Source organism: Rhagoletis pomonella, unplaced genomic scaffold, assembly GCF_013731165.1.
Source record: "Rhagoletis pomonella isolate Grant_MI unplaced genomic scaffold, Rhpom_1.0 Rhpom_scaffold_00003, whole genome shotgun sequence".
NCBI classification, from domain to species: Eukaryota; Metazoa; Arthropoda; class Insecta; order Diptera; family Tephritidae; genus Rhagoletis; species Rhagoletis pomonella.
The window spans coordinates 21,262,715-21,284,259 of NW_023458557.1; the positions used below are offsets into that span (position 1 = coordinate 21,262,715).

General features: G+C 43.0%; 1 protein-coding gene across 3 annotated transcripts in view; it reads right to left on the bottom strand.

The window, feature by feature from the left end:
• LOC118735068 (cullin-associated NEDD8-dissociated protein 1) overlaps positions 1-21,277 on the bottom strand; it is a 281,667-nt gene extending 260,390 nt beyond the window's left edge. The window contains exons 1-2 of one of the 3 annotated variants that reach the window (XM_036464671.1): positions 21,098-21,275; positions 20,659-21,042 (exon numbers count right to left, since the gene is read on the bottom strand). In XM_036464671.1, the coding sequence (XP_036320564.1) occupies positions 20,659-21,042; positions 21,098-21,139 (426 nt within the window). In that variant the 5' untranslated portion in view covers positions 21,140-21,275. Of the gene's footprint in view, positions 1-20,658; positions 21,043-21,097 lie in introns of all 3 variants that reach the window. The other 2 variants (XM_036464669.1, XM_036464672.1) reach the window with 2 other exon arrangements.
• Between the last annotated feature and the right edge of the window lie 268 nt (positions 21,278-21,545).

Here is a 21,545-nt window from a genome sequence, read left to right on the forward strand (position 1 = left end):
CCCTTTCATGTGACTTCTTTAATCTGATGTTGGAGAAGATAATAAGAGCTGCAGAACTGAACCGCTCAGGAACAATTTACTACAAGAGCGTGCAATTGCTGGCTTATGCCGATGACATCGACATCATCGGTAACAAAAACCGCGAAGTCTGTTCTGCCTTTTCCAAGTTGGATAGGGAAGCAAAGCGAATGGGTCTGGTGGTAAACGAGGACAAGACGAAGTATCTCCTGTCATCAAACAAACAGTCAGCACATTCGCGCCTTGGCACCCACGTCACTGTTGACAGTTACAATTTCGAGAAAGTAGAGAATTTCGTTTACTTGGGAACCAGCATTAACACCGATAATAATGTCAGCATTGAAATCCAACGCAGAATCACTCTTGCCAACAAGTGCTACTTTGGACTGAGTAGGCAATTCAGGAGTAAAGTCCTCTCTCGACGTACGAAAACCACGCTCTATAAGTCACTTATCATGCCCGTGCTGGTATATGGCGCAGAACCATGGACAATGACAACATCCGATGAGGCGGCTCTTGGAGTGTTTGAGAGAAAGATTTCGCGGAAGATTTACGGGCCTTTACGCGTTGGCGACGGCGAGTACCGCAGGCGATGGAACGATGAGCTGTATGAGCTTTACAACGACATGGACATAGTGCAGCGAATTAAAATACAGCGGCTACGCTGGCTTGGCCATGTCGTTCGAATGGACATCGACGCTACATCTCGGAACCCGCTGGTGGTAGCAGAGGAAGAGGGAGGCCCCCACTGCGATGGAAAGATCAGGTGGAGAAGGACTTGGCTTAAATTGGCGTTTCCAATTGGCGTCAGTTGGCACAGAGGAGAAACGACTGGCGTGCATTGCTGAACTCGGCCAAAATCGCTTAGGCGGTTACAGCGCCAAAACAGAAGAAGAAGAAATATTTTATATTATAAAAAATATCGGTAGTAGTGCACTTTAGCGGAACCAGGTCAAAATGGACGGAAAAAAAGTGGAGAGTGGTATCAATCGAAGCGTCTTGAAGCCAATAATAATCAGAGACCAAAAATTAACACTTTTAATTTGTTAAAGAGTTATTCGAAAAACCACTTGGACTTTTCGCTTGGCACTTTTTTTTATATACAAGACATTTTTATAAAACACCCAGTAACCATAATAGACATCCCTGGGGCGGCAGCCCCAGGTTTACCACACAGAAAGGGAATTCTAGTTACCTCATCCTTGGTGCACACCAAAAGGAGAATTCTATTTGGTAAGGGTTATAATTCTAAAGCGCGGCCGAAGGCCGCTTACGCAGAAAGGAATTCTACGCAAAAATACTGTGGACGCAAGTGAAAACTGTGATTTTTTGCCATTTTGCTAAGGGGTCCCTAGGGAACCTTAGGGAATAAGTGGTATGACCGTGAGCTAGCAGTACTTAACAAGAGAAAATTTTACTCCTATAATATTGCGATAAGCACAGGCCACTGGCATGATTATAATGTTGTTAAAAAACTATATAAAAAAACTATAATATTTAAAAAGAAGAAATATATAGAAAATCAAGTACTTAAAAATGAAGGAAACATGAAATTGATGTGGAAATGTTTGAAAGATATGCTGAACTGACAAATAGAAGGGAATATATCACAAAAATAATATTCAATGGTGAATGCTTTGAGAATAATCATGATATAGCTAATGCATTAAACGGTTATTTCGTGCAGAGCATAGTTCAAATTAATGATAGTATGGAAAAAATTACAGATGTTGATGAAATTTATTTATTTATTTATTTTTTACAGTCTGTTAGACTTATATTGCAACAAAGATTTAACATTCTTATAATTAGATTTAGATTTAAAATGTAAATGTTAAATATTAAATACAAAATACAAAATGCTCTACGGAAATTTTTAAATAACATTATTTCTTTATCACTGCAATTATTTTATGTCAATATAAACGCATGCAATTTTCTGGGAGTTATGTAGACGGTTGGAAAGGCCGAGTTTCCAATCCGCGCTATTCTTTTCGGGTTACTCCATTTATTGATATCTCCTGGGTGGTCGAAAAGGCAGAGTTTCCGATCCACCCAGTCGCGCTTTCGTGACGGTTGGAAAGGCCTAGTTTCCAATCCGCTCGTTTATTGTTTATTATCTAAGGGTCTAGGTAGTCGGAAAGGCCGAGTTTCCGATCCGCCTAGTCTCGATATCTTGGTGGTTGGAAAGGCCTAGTTTCCAATCCACGCTATTGTTGATACATCACTATCTTGTAGGCTGCGTTCTACAATAGTCAAATAGCAGCCGCTTGAAAAGAGTGATAGTATCACAATTTTTTATACCCTCTGGTAATTTATTGAAGCACTTTAAGCCTTTATAGAAAATATTTTTTTGTCCACTTCTGTTCTATACTTCGGGAGTCTGAAGCTGTTATTCTCACTCAACAAATATGTATGCGTCTCATTTATATATCGGAGATTATCGCTAAGATAATCCGGCAGGTTGCCCTTCTTAGTATTGTACACAAATTTCATAACGTGGTAAAAAAGTTGTTGCTTCACGCTTAACCAATTCAAGGTTTCAAGCATACATCTTGTTGGTGTGTCGTACGGTTTGTTGAGGATGAATCTCATCGCTCGGTTTTGCATTTTTTGCAGCTTATCTACATGGGAGTCCCCCGCTAGGAAGAAAATCGTGGGGCAGTATATAAAGTGCGGTTCTACTATTGACCTGTACACCAACGTTTTATATCTTCTTCTCAAGTACTTACACGATCGCTTTATAAGGCCAATTTTTTTAGCAATCTTGTTGACTGTATACTCAACGTGCTCATCAAACTTTAGTTCGTTGTCTATGTATATTCCTAGGTACTTGACACTTTTCACCTCTTCAATATTTTCATCATTGATTTTTAATTCACGGCTTATGGAGTCAGCATTTGCCGCTCTGGAAAATACCATTAAGTTAGTCTTTTTCACATTCAGTTTGAGTTTATTTGAACACAGCCATTGATACAAAGAATTAAGATCTTGCATTTTGACAATCGCATTTGGTAGTTCCCTATCACTGATCGTTAACAAGGCATCATCCGCAAAGAGTTTTATTTTACAATGTTTGAGAGAACTTTTAATATCGTTTATATATATATTAAATAGTAGGGGTGCCAAAACTGAGCCCTGTGGTAATCCGATGTCTACGGCTATCTTACTAGACATCTTTGAATTAACTATTGTTTGTTGCCTACGATTACATAGAAAGCTTCTAAACCAGTCAAGCTGTGTTTTTTATACCAATGTATTTTAGTTTATCCAAAATTCGGACCTTATCAACGGTTTCAAATGCTCTTTTAAGATCAATAAACACTGCTATTACATTAAGGTGTCTGTTAAGATCTTCTTTCCATTGAGAAAGCACCAGATTCAGCGCAGTCTCACAGGAATGTTTAGCTCAGAATCCAGATTGTACTTTTATGAGTATTTTATTGGATTCCACATAGTACTGTAGCTGGTTTTTCACAACGGTTTCTAGCATTTTTTTCCAAGCTAGGGAGAGTATTGATGGGCCTAAGCTCCTCAGCTTTAACCGTTTTTCTAACTTTCTTGACGGGCACTATTGATGAAATTTTCCATTCTTCCGGTACTGATCCTGTTTGGAGACTCTTATTAATGAGTAGGGCATAGAAATATCCCATATAATCAGCAGAGTCCTTAATAACACCTTCCGAAAGTAGGTTGTTTCCCCCAATTTTCCGCTTAAATTTTTTGGCAATTTGAAGAATGTCTTCCGTTGAGACCTCTTCAAATTTTAGCGTACTTGTGGGAGCTCGTTGCTCGAAAAAATCATAGTTTACACACTCTATATTGGTATGTATTTCCAAAATGCTGTCCACGAAAAAATTATTTAGGTTTTCCGCAATTTCAAAGCTGTCTACGTAGTTGGTGTTATTTATTATCACTTCTCCAATATTTTCTTTGACCTCCGTGTTATTGACTACCTCCTTTAAGTATTTCCACATGAGACGGCTGTCACCCTTATTTATTTCCTCCTTATGCTCTAAGTCAGGCATGCCCAACGCCGGCAGAACTCCATAAGCAAGTGCCCTGCGCTGGCAGAATTCAATAGGCAAGTGCCCTGCGCTGGGCACGGCTGCTCTAAGTATTTAATTTTTTTACACCTTATCATTTTCTTATACCTGCTTCTCACTAAATTATATTCACCCCAGTACCCTGACAACACTGCTTTCTCATGGGATTTAGATTTATACTTGTTCATCTCTGTCAATTGCCTATCATACCATTTGTTCCTCTGCTTAATGCGAGTTATTTTTGAGTAAGTCAACTGCCTCATGGCCCCCATAATGCAATGAGTAATATAGTCCTCCATACCGTCAGCATCGAAAAAATTTAAGTTCGAGAAATCGCACTGCCTTAGTAAACTTGTTAAGTTCTCAGTGTTATATCTCTCCCAGGATATTATTTTTCTGCCTCCTTAGCAGGTGGGTTGTTTATTGACATTTAGTCGAAACATTATTGTTTCGTGGTCAGATATTCTATGATCCTCGACCTTTTGGCATATAACTCGGTTATCATTGGAATGTTCCGTCACCCTCGTATTAAAATTTATCAGCTGTTGCATGGCTTGTTGCAAGAAAACATCATTGAGTTTTCTGCTGTAGGTTGATACCACGTTCATGTTTATGTTAAAATTGCCAATGACAACAGTGTTCACAGAATTTTCCGAGATTTCTGCTAAGATATCCTCCATATATGTAACAAATTCCGCATCACTTGAGCTTGGGGAGTGATAAACCACCCCGAGCTGCCACCTGGTATCACAGTGTGTGAGTTGAATAACTATACACCAAACATTTTTGTCTAAAGCCTTGTTAGTTATTGTTTTAAAACCGAGCGTGTTTCGAACGAGTATTATCACTCCCCCTGTGTGTCTACTGTGTGAGTCGCAGTGTATCATCTGATACGCCGGGAGCATTATTTCCGTATCCTCTATGTCATCAGTTAGGCATGTTTCGGAACACAAAAGTAGATCCGGGTCGGTAAAATCTATAAGTATTTCTAGCTCAACTTTATTAGCCACTAAACTCTGTATATTGAGATATACGCATTGCAAATATTTGGGTAGCGCTTTCTTTACACCTGGGTGAGACGTAAACTCAACGCTAGGGTCCCCACAAACTTGCTGTAATTGTTAGTAATTTACAGTATTTCTTTTATGCTCGAGCTTTTTCTGGTATACAGGACACTGTCGGTTAAAGGTCATATGATTTTCATCAAGCCCTAAGTTAAATTTTTTATTAGCACGAATGCAGTTTATGCATTTGTTTAATGCTTCCTTAGAACATTCCACAGTTTTGTGGTTATCTAAGCACTTGAAACATACCTCATCGGCTTTACATTTCGCAGCTATGTGGTTAAATCCCTTGCATTTGAAACAGAAAGTAACTTCCATTCCATATTTGACTCTACATTTTTCCCATCCTATGTTTATTTTTTCGCTTGCCAGCACGGCTGCAAAGGCATCTACATCTGTTTCTATTAACGCATTATAATGTTTTGCATTGCCTCTTTTTGTTTCAAAACATTTCAAAATTTTGAAATTACCATTTTTGAAGCATTCATTCTGTTTTTTTATCATATCCGAAAGCTGCTCATTCTCATGCTTAAAGCTCATTCTATATACCATGAACCTTGGCTTGGCTACGTTTGGGATTTTTATTTCATATCACTCATTTTATTCTCTATTGCCTTTTTGATTTTTTCACGTTCAGCCTCATTTTCTGTTTGTATTACAACAGCCCCACTTTTCCTCCCCTGTACACTATTAATTTTCAAGCCCGAGGGGTCAACATTTTTGTTCAAATCTTCTTTTGTTTTTCCCACTTCCTGCTTCTCTTTTGGTTGTGGAACTAATGGCTTCTCTTTATTTACTTTCGGCAGCCTATTATCTTTCGCAGTGTTACCTTTAAAGAGATCCGCGTAAGTGGCTTTCGCCCGCTGACCTGCTAACGCGTCAGCAGTCACCGATTTCTCTATCTCTTCACAAATTTTTGTATTCTCATTTTCATTGCGCACTATGGCTTCGCAAAGATCATGGCTTTGCTTTTTTACGCCGTCAGCTATTGACTTAATTTGGTTCACTTCGAGAATACTCGCCTCACAGGTTTTTTGTCCTCTTTGCATTGCATCAATGCGTTCCCCAAATTTTTTCTCTAATGATTGCAAGAGAAGTTTAAGCTCTTTCACTTGCATTTTTTGCGACTCCTGGAAGTCATCATTACACTCTTGGATCTTTTGACTAATTTTCTCTATTGTTAAGTTCATATTTCGGAGCACCTCATCGATGTTATGCATGTATGTATGACATTGGTTTCACATAAAGCGCACAAACTTGCTTTCTTTGAGTACACTCGCACTGTACTCATCCAATTCAGAGTATTTTTTTGCCCAGTGCCACACTTTACCACACACACCGTCGCAGCGGATTCCGCTGTCACCGTGAATTGGATTCTTGCACTTATGGCATTTATCCATTTTCGCGCCTTATTGTTTTTGTCACCTCACTGCACTTTTATGTCTCTAGCTATGTTTATTTGTTTGTTTAAGCAAAATGAAACAAATTTTTGTGCTTGCAAATAGCACAATTTATTAGCACTTTGCTATTTAAGTCACTGTCTCTAACGCTGGTTAAAATCCCAACAATTCGGCTATTTTTTTTTAAATTTCCGCAGAGCGATTACAAACACGTCAACAACATTGCAGTGTTACCATGCATGAAATAAGCCTAAATAGCACGCTAGCAACATTTGAATTCGTAGACATCGAACTAGAAGATATAATGGACATCACTAACGCATTTAAAAACAAACATGGTGGGAAAAAGCTGATGTCCGAGGGTGTTCTCAAGGACTCTATGATGTATATTGCTCACTTATATAAGGACATTATAAACGAATCTCTTAATAGTAGCATTGTTCCAAATTGCTGGAAGATATCAACAATAGTACCGATGGAAAAAGTTAAAAATACAATGAAGCCAGAAGAACTACGCCCGATTAACACTTTACCCGCAGATGAAAAAATTATGGAAACAGTGGTAAAAAACCAACTAGTAGCATTCTTAGAAAAACAAAATGTAATCATACCGGAACAATCAGGGTTCAGAAAGAGTCATTCGTGTGAAACAGCACTGAACATGGTAATTGGGGAATGGAAAGATGATGTAGCTGACAAAAAGGTGGTGGTGGCTGGGTTTTTAGACTTGAAGCGGGCTTTTGAAACAGTTGATAGAGATGTACTGCTGGGCGTCGTGTATAAAATTGGTATCAGAGGGAAAGCGTTGGAATGGTTTCGAAGTTATTTGAGCAACAGAAAGCAGAGGACGATAATTGGAGATGCAGTATCATCGGTTACTGATGTAAAAATTGGTCTACCGCAAGGCTCAGTATTGGCACCAATCTTATTTATAATTTATATTAATATTAATGATATTAAAGCATGTTTTGAAAAATTGTAAAATACGTCTGTTTGCGGATGACGCATTGGTTAGCATTAGTGGAAAAATGTAAATAGTGCTATTACGAAAATGCAAGAAGATTTAAATTCTTTGTATAAATGGTTATGCCATAGAAAGCTGAAACTGAACGTAGATAAAACTAAGTATATGATAATTTGCAAGAACCACAACATTATAAGCAGGGAACGGATTTTTGGGACTTAAAAACCTATAAAAAAGGCAAAATAAAATAACGAAATAGGCTGGAAAAGGCAAAATAAAATAGTGAAAAAGGCAGGAAAAGGCACTAGGTGTTGCAAAAAAGGCAAAAAAAGGCAAAACAAAATAGCGAAAAAGGCAGAAAAAGGCACTAAAAAAAGACAGAAAATACGAAGAACAATCAAAGAAAAACATTTATTTTAGAAATGTTTATATTACAAGTAAAAAGAGAAAAACTATGAACTAGTTTCATTATATGGAAAATTTGTACTTTGAATCTTTGACTATTTTATCCTTTCGAGTTTCTAACTCATAAAACTTTAATCTGAATAGTTGTAGTAACATTGAACCACAAGATGCATTTTGAAGTTTTCTGGCATCATTTTCATTCGATTTTCGCGAAGAAAAGCCTTGAATGTACTAAATGTGCGCTCGACGTAAGTTGATAGAAGTGGAGCCCAATTTAAATATGGAACGTTTGAAACGTTCATATTATCAGGAATAAGGGCGTTTTCCTCGCCCTTTACAATTTTATCCACACCCCTTATTGTCTCCAAGCCTTCGTTAGCTGAGAAAACGGCTTTGAATTTTTCCAACACCAATTTGGCAAGAGGTCTCTGCGCTTCTATAAGCCGCATGGGCAATGTGTATATTTTTTAATCTTAAAAATAAAATTGTAAATGCTATAATCATTTTTTTAAAGGTAGAAAAGGCAAAAAAGGCAAATATCCTAAAAAAGGCAAAAAAAAGGCAAATATCTTAAAAAAGGCAAAAAAAGGCAACATCAAATGTGTATATATGGAATCAGAGAAAGCTAAATCATGGACATTCTTAATCGAATATGCTCTATCTCGTTAGCAGAAAAAAGGCAATTTCCATAAAATCCGTTCCCTGATTATAAGTAAAAATGATTTAAGCGATATAAGTCTGAAAATAAAAAACTATGAAATTCAAAGAGTAGATAAAATTAAGTATTTGGGAGTGATAATCGATGAAACACTAAATTTTGGAGAACATATATGTTACTTAGAAAACAAAATTGCAATGAAAATAGGCTTTATGTATAGAACTTGCAAACATATTAATCAACATTACAAAATATTGGTATATCGATCGATTACTGAACCCCACTTTATAGTGTATAAAGGGCTGAAACTATTTAATGAACTGCCTAGTAATATAAAGAATGAAAAAAACATCATTGCATTTAGAAGACTGATAATAGATTACGTTAAAGAAACCATATTTTAATTCGCAATAAGTCTATAAGAGAGTATTGAAGCTATGTATATGTAAAAATGTACCTGAAAGTTTAAAAATAGCTAAGGCTAAATAAAGAAATAATAATAATAATAATAAGTTTATACTGCCCAACAATAATACTGTTAGCAAGTGATATACAAATTAAGAGACTACAAATACAGCAAAACAAAGCAATGCGATTAATCCCAAGATGGTCGGTTCTACGTTACCGGATTGACTCGGAGCACCCACTCCGACCAAGGACCATTACCCCAGCAGCACCCCCCCCATTTTTTCGCACTGGGAGCATGACCTACCGGCAAGTCTGCTCCGCATACTACTGGTCCGCGCCGGCATAGAACAAAACCCCGGACCATGGACATGCAGTGTCTGCAACCAAAATTTACACCACTCATCCACCTCAGTCCGTTGTAACAGCTGCAATAACTGGTGTCATCTGAAAGCATGCTCAGGCCTCCGGCACCATAGGGAGTGGAGTGCTAACTTTGTTGCATCGTGCTGCAACAATCCACAGCAAGCCCAGCATTCCACACAAACAGCGCCCGCCCAACCAACAGCCAGTGGACCAACTCCCAGCATACAACACCGGACATCCACTCAAAGCAGATGGTACTGCAGCGTCTGCCAGAACCTGATAAGGCGAAACACCACATCAGTAAGATGCAACGCATGCAACAACTGGTGCCACCTGAAACGCTGCTCCGGCCTCATACACCATCGCGAATGGAGTGCTGCTTTCACTGCAGCCTGCTGCGCTGCTACTTCACAACCCCAATCGCCTGCACCTACATCTGTGCCAATGCCAACGCCAGCGGCAATCCCACAACCGCGGCCCACGGTCACAACCACACCGGCACCAACACCGGTGACAACACCAGCGGTCGGACCACCACACCCGCAACAAACACAACAGGCCCAGCAAGCAGTTCAGGCAGCGCGCCAGTACTCCCTCACCCCGCGAATTACCATCACCAGGCCCAACTCCATCAAACTATTGCAGTTCAATTGCAACGGACTACAAAGCAAGATCGCTGAGATAGTCAGCTTCATGAGGCGCAACAAAATCTCAGTCGCGACGGTCCAGGAAACCAAACTCCACTCCGGCTCTAGCCTTCAGAGTCAGGATGAGTTCAACGTCATCCGAAGAGACCGCCCTCGCGGCGCCGGAGGCGGCATCGCCTTTATATTGCACAACGCGATCCAATACCGGCTCATTACCCCCCGAATCGCCGCCAACGACACACTCATTCAGCACCAAGGCATGGCAATCAAGTCGGGAGATACTGAGCTGGAAGTCGTCAACGTGTACATACCACCTGCCACCAGCTGCCCAGCAGGGTACCGCCCAAACATAAGTGCGCTACTCGAAGGCGAAAACCGGGTAGTGCTAGGGGATTTTAACGCGCACCACGAACTCTGGCACTCCAACCTGGGCAACGACCAGCGGGGTACACTAATCGCAGAACAAATTGACGACTCAACGTTTTACACTGTAAACGACGATGCCCCCACCAGGGTCGCGGGTGACTGCTACAGCTCGCCAGATATCACTATAGCAAGCGGGGGTCTGATAAATTGCATTGGTTGGCAACCAGTGCTCACGCTCGCATCAGACCACCTGCCCATAGTAGTCGCGATAGACCACCCAAGAGATTTTGTCCCATCCGAAGACCGTACGTATATGAACACCAAGAAGGCCAACTGGGACGGTTTTACGGAACACACAGACCGCAAATTCAATGCTCTTCCACCACCAACATGCGCGCGCGAAGCTGAGCGCAACATCCGCCGGATCATCAACGCAGCAGCCGCCCGCTTCATACCAGCCGGTAGGATTGCCAAAATCCGCCCGGGCTTTCCAGCTGAAGCGGCGGGACTCGCAGACGAGCGTGATCGAATCCGCCAGTCGAATCCCCGAATCAGGGATCTCAACAAGGACATTAACAAACTGGTTAACGAACACAAGCGGAAAACGTGGAATGAGCACCTCAAGACCTGCAATCTCACCAGCGGAGCTAGCAAACTGTGGACGACAGTAAAATCTCTCTCCCATCCGGCGAAACGCAAGGACAACGTTGCCCTTACATTCGGCGATACCACCACGTCGGACCCACGGACGTGCGCGCGCTTTTTCAGCCGGCAGTTTATTGCACACCCGGAGAGAGACAAAGCCCGCCGCAGTGTGCTACGTAAAGCACACAAACTCCGCCCCCGAGACACACCAACGTGCTTTACACCAGAAGAGACGCAGGCAGCTGTAAAGAACGCCAAAGCATCCAAGGCGTTAGGCCCCGACAGAATCTCGATGCAGATGCTGAAAAAGCTAGGACTAGTGGGAGTCGAGTACATCACAGCAGCTTTCAATTTGTCACTGTCCACCCTGATCATCCCTGAGATGTGGAAAATGGGTAGGATCATCCCCCTCATTAAGCCAGGTAAGAAGGCGGACGCAGGAGACTCTTACCGGCCAATCTCCCTCCTATCCCCAGTGGCAAAGACAATGGAAGCACTACTCCTCCCCAGTCTAACGAAGCATCTGCAACTAGCCCAACTCCAACACGGATTCCGCAAAATGCACAGCACAACCACTGCATTAAACGCCATCACCACACAGATAAGCGAGGGTCTGAACCAACGTCGACCCTGTGATAGGACGGTCCTAGTCGCGGTGGACCTGTCGAAGGCCTTCGACACGGTAAACCACGCGACCCTCTGCCAAGACGTCCTGGACTCGTCGCTTGCGGATCGGACGAAGCGGTGCATAACCAGCTATCTGTGTGAACGTCAATCATCGGTCGAATTCCGAAACGCCAAGTCCAAGCCGCGTAGGATTAAACAGGGGGTCCCCCAAGGCGGCGTACTCTCCCCGACACTGTTCAACCTCTACATGGCGAAACTCCCTCCGCCGCCAGCAGGAGTTAACTTGGTGAGCTACGCCGATGATTGCACGATTATGGCGACGGGCCCCAATATTGACAGCCTATGCGGGAAAATCAGCGACTATCTCACCGATCTTGCAAATTTCTTCACTGCCAGGAGCCTCACCATCTCCGCCGCGAAATCCACCGCCACACTGTTCACCACCTGGACAAGGGAATTTGGCCAAAAGCTGGACGTTTACGTCGATGGCAACAAAATACCGACGGTCAACCACCCAAAAATCCTGGGAGTCACGTTCGACAGCCTATTCTCCTTTTCTGCGCACGCCTCAGCCACCTGCGAAAGGATGCGAGCTAGGAACAAAGTCCTCAAGTCACTAGCCGGCAGCACTTGGGGAGCCGACAAAGAAACCCTGCTCACCACGTATAAAGCAATAGGCCGGTCGGTGGCAAACTACGCAGCGCCAGTGTGGACGGCGGGTACTAGCGATATGCAGTGGAGAAACTTACAAACATGCCAGAATGCAGCACGCACGGCTATAGGTTGCCATCTCATGTCGTCCGAGCATCACCTCCACCAAGAAATCCAGATGCTGGCGGTGAAAGAGCACAACACGTTGCTATCGAAGCAGTTCCTCGTGGGATGTTACCGTGGAAATCACCCCAATAACGCCCTGCTTCGAAATGAACCGCCTCCCCGACATGTCAGACGTCACCTGCACGACTGGAAATCCGACGTCGAGCCGTTCGTAGACCACCCATTCGACGCACAGAAATACATTCCCACGACAGCCGGTTCTACGTACCGGAATGACTCGGGTTTCACCCGACCAAGGGCTGTTGTTTCGGCGATCTAACCCCGTTTAGGTCGGCGAAGTATCTCAGAAGTTGTCCGTCCATAGGGCAACATTCACTACGCATTCTCCTACTCAGGGCTGGCATCGAGTCAAACCCTGGGCCAGAAATATACACCTGCTGTGTATGCCGAAGACGATTACACCACAACTCCACCTCAGTCAAGTGTAATGCCTGCGAGGGGTGGAGTCACCTCAGGGTCTGCTCGGGACTACGGACACACAGACAGTGGACCACGTCTTACGTGGCCCCCTGTTGCTCAAATAAAGCAGCCTCCACGGCAAACGATAGTCCGCCCGTGCAGCCCCACACACTCACACAGCAACCACACACAGTCGCCACTACACAACAACATAATAACACCACAGACCGTACCACAGCCACCACAGACCACATAACTCACACAACCGCACCACCACCCGCACGCCGCCGCCAACAACTCGTGGTTCCCCCTACAATCTGCACGGTATGTCAGACCAGAATATTCCGTAACGTGACATCAGTCAAGTGCAACACCTGCCTTGGCTGGTGCCACTTTAGGGCATGTTCAGGTCTGCGTACCACGCGAGATTGGACGGGGAATTTCGAGGGCCCGTGCTGTGCTGCTCGGTCGCAGACGTCAATTGCGACGCACCCCACCACCACAACAGGGCGGCAACCACCTCAGCAGCACACACAGCCAACGGCGGCAAGAACATACACCTCACTCACACCCCACATCACGACACGTCTCCCGAACCACATGAAGCTCCTCCAATTCAACTGTAACGGGCTACAGAGCAAGATTGAGGAGATAACCGTCTTCATGTGTCGGCATGGTATATTAATAGCTGCGGTCCAAGAGACGAAGCTGCACAGCAACTCAACTTTGTTGAATTGCGCCGGGTAAAACGTGCACCGTCGAGATCGCGAGCGAGATAATGGTGGTGGCTTAGCGTTCATCACGCACCACACCGTGCAGTATCGTCTTATCGAAGCAGACATCGACCGCAGGGATACCACCCTATAATGTCAGGGCATCGCTATCCGGTCAGGCGATGTCGAGCTCGAAATATTTAACATTTACATACCCCCTGTCACCTGCTGCCCGGCAGGATATCACCCTGATATAGGTGCGCTCCTCAGAGGTGAAAACCGTATGGTAGTAGGTGACTTTAATGCGCACCACGATCTTTGGCACTCAAGCCTGTCAAACGATCGTAGGGGAACAGACTTGGCTGAGCAGATAGACGATTCGACATTCTGCACAATGAACGACGACGCACCCACCAGGATTATGGGTAACTGCAGTAGCTCGCCAGACATCACAATAGTCAGCGCTGGTCTGATAAACAGCATAACGTGGCGACCTATGCTGACTCTAGCATCAGACCATCTACCCATAGTCATCTCGATTGATAAACCAACCGACTTTGCCTCCGCCAAACACCGGACCTATATCAACTTTTCCAAAGCTGATTGGAAAGGTTACGCGGAGTTTACTGAAAACACCTTCGCAGCGCTCCCCACACCAACCGACGTCCACCTCGGTGAACGTAAGTTCCGCAGGGCTATCACTGCTGCTGCAGCTCGCTTCATACCGGCAGGATGTATATCGGACCCACGTCCAAACTTCCCTGCCGAAGCGGCTGTTCTAGCTGATGAGCGTGATAGCCTTCGTCAGGCCGATCCCGGAGATCCCCGTATCAGGGATCTCAACGCGGAGATTCGGCAACTTGTAAACGTACATAAGCGGAAGAAGTGGGAATAGCACCTGAAGACTTGTAATTTCACCTCTGGTGTGAGCAAGCTTTGGTCAACCGTGAGGTCATTGTCTAATCCGACGAAGCACGACGACAGAGTCGAAATTTCCTTCGGCGACCATGCTTCGTCGGACCCGGAGAGATGCGCGAGCTATTTTAGCCGGCAGTTCATACTGCATCCTCCGGTAGACAAAGCCAAGCGTCGAGTGACCAGAAGGCTGCACAAACTGCCAACAAATTGTGCCCCCCTTGCTTTCACTTGCGGTGAAGTTCAGGTGGCCATCGGGAAGGCGAAAGCCTCCAAAGCCATGGGTCCCGACGGAATATGCATGCTGATGCTGAAAAATTTGGGTCCTGCGGGGGTAGCGTACCTAACGGAGGTCCTCAACCTGTCAATGGCCACTCTCATCATCCCAGACATCTGGAAGGTGGGGAGAGTGGTCCCACTGCTCAAACCGGGGAAACCCGCCAACAAAGGAGATTCGTATCGTCCGATTACACTCCTTTCCCCGGTAGCAAAGACACTTGAGGCCTTGCTACTCCCGTACTTCACAAACCACCTGACCCCAGCGAAGCATCAGCATGGTTTCCGTAAAGTGCACAGTACAACAACAGCACTTAACGCCATAAACACTCAGATAACTCGTGGCCTTAACCGTAACCGTCCCTGTGAGAGAACGATTCTAGTAGCGTTGGACTTGTCAAAGGCGTTTGACACCGTCTGCCATTCCACGCTACTAGAAGATATAGAGGCCTCCTCTCTCCCACAGAGGCTCAAACGGTGGTCGGCAAATTATCTGAGTGGTCGACATTCGTCGGTAACATTTAGAGACAAAACGAGTAAGCAGCGAAAAATAAAACAGGGGGTTCCTCAGGGTGGTGTCCTTTCCCCGCTACTGTTTAACTTTTATATTTCAAAGCTCCCTCAACCACCAGAGGGAGTCTCGATTGTCTCCTATGCCGACGACTGCTCGATCATGGCGACTGGGAATGGAATTGATGACCTGTGTTTGAAAGTAAACGGCTATCTCTCCGAACTTTCTCGCTTCTTCACTGCAAAGTGTCTAGCCCTCTCCCCTACGAAATCCTCCGCGACCCTGTTCACAACCTGGACGAAGAAGGTCAGGCTACCGCTGTGGATTCACGTCGATGACACACCAATTCCGACGGTGAATAATCCCAAAATACTCGGAGTAACATTCGACAGCCTGCTCTCCTTCTCTGCGCACTCAACCGCTATTGTCAATAAAGTACAGAGCCGCAACAAGGTCCTCAAGTCGCTAGCCGGCAGTACTTGGGGCAAAGACAAAGAAACGTTGCTGGCAACATACAAGGCAATAGGCCGGCCGGTTTTGAACTACGCAGCGCCAGTGTGGTCGCCAGGGACTAGTAGGACGCAGTGGACGAAGCTACAGACGGGACAAAATACGGCACTTAGGACAGCGACGGGATGCCTCCTGATGTCGCCAGAACATCACTTGCACGGCGAGGCGCAAATGCTCCCAGTTAAGGAGCACAACATAATGCTCTGCAAGCAGTTCCTGATCGGGAGCCACAGAAGTGGCCACCCAAACAGACAGCTGCTTGCAGAGGAGCCCTCGCCTAGGCACGTCAGGAGGCATCTATATGAACTGACGGACGAAGTCCAGAGGTTCATTAAGCAACCTCTGGACCCGACAGCGTACAGACAGGCCCTGAACGGCATTCACAGGGACTCAGTCTCGAGTTATGTAGACTCTAGACCTGTGAATGCCGTTCTAGGCATACCACCCCCGGACATTGACGAGACAGAGCTTCATCTGCCTCGGGAGACACGCACTACACTTGCTCAACTTCGCTCCGGCTACTGCAGCAGGTTAAACTCCTACTTGAGTAGGCTGAATGAGGATGTGCCGAACGAATGTCCGGCATGCGGAGAGACCCCGCATGACTCGAACCATCTCTTCGCATGCCCGGAAAACCCGACAACCCTAACGGCCCTGTCCCTGTGGACAGATCCCACAGAAGCTGCACGCTTCCTAGGGTTGCCGTTAGTGGAACTTGACGACAACGACTGAGATACCAACCGATCTGGGCGGGGTTGTTGTAGACGCTACAACAAAAATAACAACAACAACGCACAGAAATACAGAGCGGCGCTTAACCACCTACACACCGATGCAGTCAGGTCGAGTCTTAGCACCAGAAACGACAACATCGTTCTAGGTGGTCGACCGCCACCCATCAACATCGACGAAGCCGAACTGCCAAGAGAGACCAGGTGCACCCTAGCACATCTCCGTTCTGGGTGGTGCCGCAGATTAAACAGCTATCTCTCCCGGCTGAACCCAGAAGTGGCAGACACATGCCCTGCATGCGGGCAAGGTCCACACAACACCCAACACCTCTTCGCATGCGCCTCTAACCCCACGACCCTGACACCAGAAGCACGAAACCCCGGGGGGTTGAGTACTGCTGCTACAACAACAACAACAACAATGCGATTAATATTAAAATGTACTTCACGAACATCGAAGAATACAATGCTAAATATGTTAAATTGGCTTAGTATAAAACAATCAATTACCTATTACACATTGAAATTTATACATAATATAAAATTAGGAATGTTACCAAATTACTTGAGTGATAGAATACATTATAATAATGAGATCCATGATTATGAAACTAGAAGTAGCCAAAATATAAGACTGCCTAGAGTAAGAATGGAATTCGCAAAGAAGTCCTTAGAATACGTAGGTTATAAAATGTACAATGAATTACCAAGCGAGATAAAAAACTGTGAAAATATTAATAAGTTTAAAGAAAAATTATTTTTATATTGCAAAACGTTGAATATGTAATATTTATGTAACACTGAATTTACTTTGAATTAGCTAAGACCGTAATAATAAAAACAAAAAAAAAAAAACAAAAAAATAACTCTTAAATTAATTAAGAATCTTGATTTCCGGTCTCGGATTGTTATTATTCGCGTTAAAACGCGTCGATTGATTCCCCTCTTGATTTTTTTTGGTCAATTTTGGCCTGGTTCCGCTGAAGTGCACTTTACCAAAATATCGACGCAGGCGTAAATATTTGCTATTTCAATATTGTTTATTAAAAAATGCAAAAAATATGGGTAGTAGTGCACTTTAGCGAAACCAGGTCAAAATGGACGGAAAAAGTTCGAGAGTGGTATCAATCAACGCGTCTTAACGCCAATAATAACAATCCGAGACCGGAAATTAACATTTTTACTAGCACTTTCCGCACTATGTTTTGATGAATTTCACACAAATGAATGGAATAAATGAACTAAATTGAACACGTATTTATTAGTTTTTATACATTTGTGATGTTTTAAGTGTACACTTTCGCGAGATTCTGTATTTAATAGCAATATTCCGATGGCGAAAATCCGCACAACAATGGGCGCGTTTCTAAGACGTAGCTGTTGTTAAACTGTTGAATGTTTCGTCTTCGAAACGCACAGTTGAGTAGTTCCGCTCAGCTCAACAGTTGGCAACTTTCCGCCATTTTTTCAATCGGAAAATTTTTACGTTACCTGAACTCAACGTGTTGGACTTAGCTTAAACAGCTGATCGTAAAGACTTACGCCGCTTGTATTAAATTTAACGCCGCTTTGTTACGTGGCAGTTGCAAACAAATTTATTCTATTTTATATTACTGATGTTATAAAGTAACTAAAATATTTTATACTAATACCACGTTTCTAAATATATATTTTTAAGATGTTTGCTATATATTTATACACTGTTCAATTCATTATACATTGAACGATTTTTTCAACACGGCGGCCGCATATCTATCAAGCCGTTTCTTAGACGTAATTGTTTTGTCCAACAGTGCCAGCAGTTTCGTAGCAGTTGAGCTATAAACAGCTACGTCTTATAAACGCGCCCAATCTTATGTAGTTAATATAAATAAGATGGGAGGAAAACTGGTGCTGCCACTCTATTGATACAATTTGTATTTCAACTTTATAAACACCCAAATAATGCACAAGAAATATACTTTTGTGAAAAGGGGATTTCCGTTCCTTTTCTTCGCACGCAGGAAGGAGAATTCTACGTAGTGAGGGTTATAATCCCTAAGCGCGGCCAAAGGCCGCCTACGCAAAAAGGTGTTCTCTGCAAAAGGTGTTCTCTGCAAAAGGTGTTCTCTGCAAAAGGTGTTCTGCCCCTTTTCTTTGGCAACACAGAAAGGAGAATTCTACGTTGTGAGGGTTATAATCTCTAAGCGCGGCCGAAGGCCGCCTACGCAGAAAGGTGTTCTCTGCAAATGGTGTCCTGCCCCTTTTTTTTTTGGCAACACAGATAGGAGAATTCTACGTTGCGAGGGTTATAATCCCTAAGCGCAGCCGAAGGCCGCCTATGCAAAAAGGAGTTGGACGCACAAAAACTTTTTTAATAGAGCGCCAGCAGCAATTTACTTCCATTTTATTTTTAATAGAGTGGCAACACTAGTTTTCCTCCATTTTATTTATATTAACTACGCAAGATTGTTGTGCGGATTTTCACGATCGGAATATTGCTATTAAATACAGAATTTTGCGAAACTGTACTCTTAAAATATCACAAATGTATAAAAACTAATGAATATGGGTTCAGTTGAGTTCATTTCCTCCATTTATTTGCGTCAAATTCATCAAAACATAGTGCGAAAAGTACAAGTGTTTTTTTGCGAATAACTCTTTAATGAATTAGAAATGTGATTTTCCGGTCTCGGATTATTGTTGTTCGCATTAAAACGTGTCGATTGATAGCCCTCTTGAATTTTTTTCATCAATTTTGGCCTGATTTCGCTAAAGTGCACTTTTACCAAAATATGGATTATTATTATATATTTTCCAAAGGAAAACATACATTTTTGTAAAAAAAATGGCCGTAATTGAAGATTTTTTAGAGGTTGTAATTTAAAAAGCACATATTCATATTGAGAGTTAACCATATGGAGATCAAACTCCCCTGTTTATTGACAAAATATTTATCAAACCCCCCCTAACTAGAAAGGGGACAGTCCCCGCTTTCTAAAAAGGCGTAACCCCGCCCCCCCTTGGGCTGCTCCCACAGGCCCCTAAGGAACCGTTTGAAAAAAGGGGAAAAACGGAATTTTCTTAGGCAAACTGAGCAGTTTGAAGTGGAATATGACCCAACTAACAGAAACTGTGGGATTTTTTAATACAAGAAATTATGGCAAATTAGATATCGGGAGATTTTGAATAAAGAATAAAAAAGTTAATTAAAAATAGAAAAAACAAGTTTTTATTAAAAAAATGTTCTTTTTAACAAATGTATTTTTGCGTAGAATTCATTTCTGCGTAGGCGGCCTTCGGCCGCACTTAGGGATTATAACCCTCAGGCAGTAGAATTCTCCTTTCTGTTTTGCGAAGGAGCTGAACACCTTTTGCAGAGAACACCTTTGTATATTTTTAATGCTTTCTGGGTTATATCCTTTCTTCTTTTGTATCTCATTCTTTTGCATATTTTGGAGTTTGACAGCTGAACTCCGCCATTTAATTTGCATATGCAACCAAAGTCAGACGCGTGATTTTGAAGGTTTTTATTTAATGAATTGTGATTAATTGGTTAATATTAAAGTCGTAAAGCAAGTTATAACTAACCGAGTAAAGTGTAAAGTGAAGGGGAATACAAAAATGTATTCGTTCCCACGACAGTCGGGTCTACGTAACCGGAACGACCCAGATTTATATCTGGCCAAGGACTGTCACTCCAGCAACACTCCCCAAAAAGTCTTTGGGGAGTTTGTATGCTGTTACAACAAGAACAACAAAAATGTATTGGTGAAGTGGCTGCTTTAAGGAGAATAGGAGTGATAAATGTACACTAATTTCCAAATTTTACAAAAAAGGGCATATTTCAAACCCAATTTGTAAATAAATTAGTGACCAAAATTTACAAAAGTGAGAGTTAAAATAATGCGTAGACCCTAGACTACAGTGCGGAATTTTTTTTTGGCCGGGCAACCCCTTTGGACGGAATAGCCGTAAATAGTTGTGAACGCTACTAAACCCCACCCAAAAAGTGAAATAAGGGAGAATTTATGAAAAAATTCGTTATAGTTTTGCTAAAACACACACATGTCGATGTACACTAAAGTCAACCCTCGGCAAAAACCAAACTAGCCGTTTGCGGAACGCGTGACCCTGTTCGTTACATCGTGAATGCAAATGTCATGAATTAAGTACCTTCTCTATTGCGCTGTTGAGTTTTCCAGTTATTCTGCGACATACATTTGGCGCTAAAGAATTCGGTGCTTGTGGGAGTTCCAATATAACTGTTTTAAGTCCAATACTAGAAATATCCCGGAGCTGTTCTACATTTGATATCATATTCAAACAAAGAGTATCAACAATAGTCTCGACTTGACTTTCTTTCACTTTGATCACTAATGGGCCTAAGCACTTTACCGCTAAATTTTGGACTTCGCCGTTTTTATCCTCGAGAAGTTTCAAAACCATACGTACAACCTTTTTCTCAGACTCGTCGTCAAGCTTAATACTATCCTTTTGTAATTCCGTCATCAAATCATTTGTCGCCATAAAACGAAAATCTTTGTCGCTGGAAGTCATCTGGGGAAATAGATTTAGTTACACTGCGCAATGTTCAATTTAAAATGTACAATACCTTTTCCAACAAATTGGCTATTTGGTGATATTGATACGACATGACTAAAAAGTTTTAAAATTCGAACACCTTTATACACTTTTTTAGCCGGTTCTCTTGTAAGGATGAAACGATACGAGTAAATCGAAGTTACAAATGTCCGATACAAGTAATTACGAGTATGTACTCGATACTTTTGTTTCGATACCACCCTGCAAAAAACTGCTGACCTTATTGATAGAAAACTATCGATTGTACGCTCCATAATGGGCTGTTTTTGCTTATGGGCTGTTTTTGCTTACGCGTAAAAGCACTTTTAGCGCATTTAGCTCTAAATGCTACTCTAAGGGCCGGTTTCTCCATCTCTGGTTAACACTAACTCCCCGGTTAAACATTGTTATCGACGTTCTAACTCCATGCATATAACAGGGAGTCGATAAGGTCGGTAACGATGTTTACCGGGGGATTA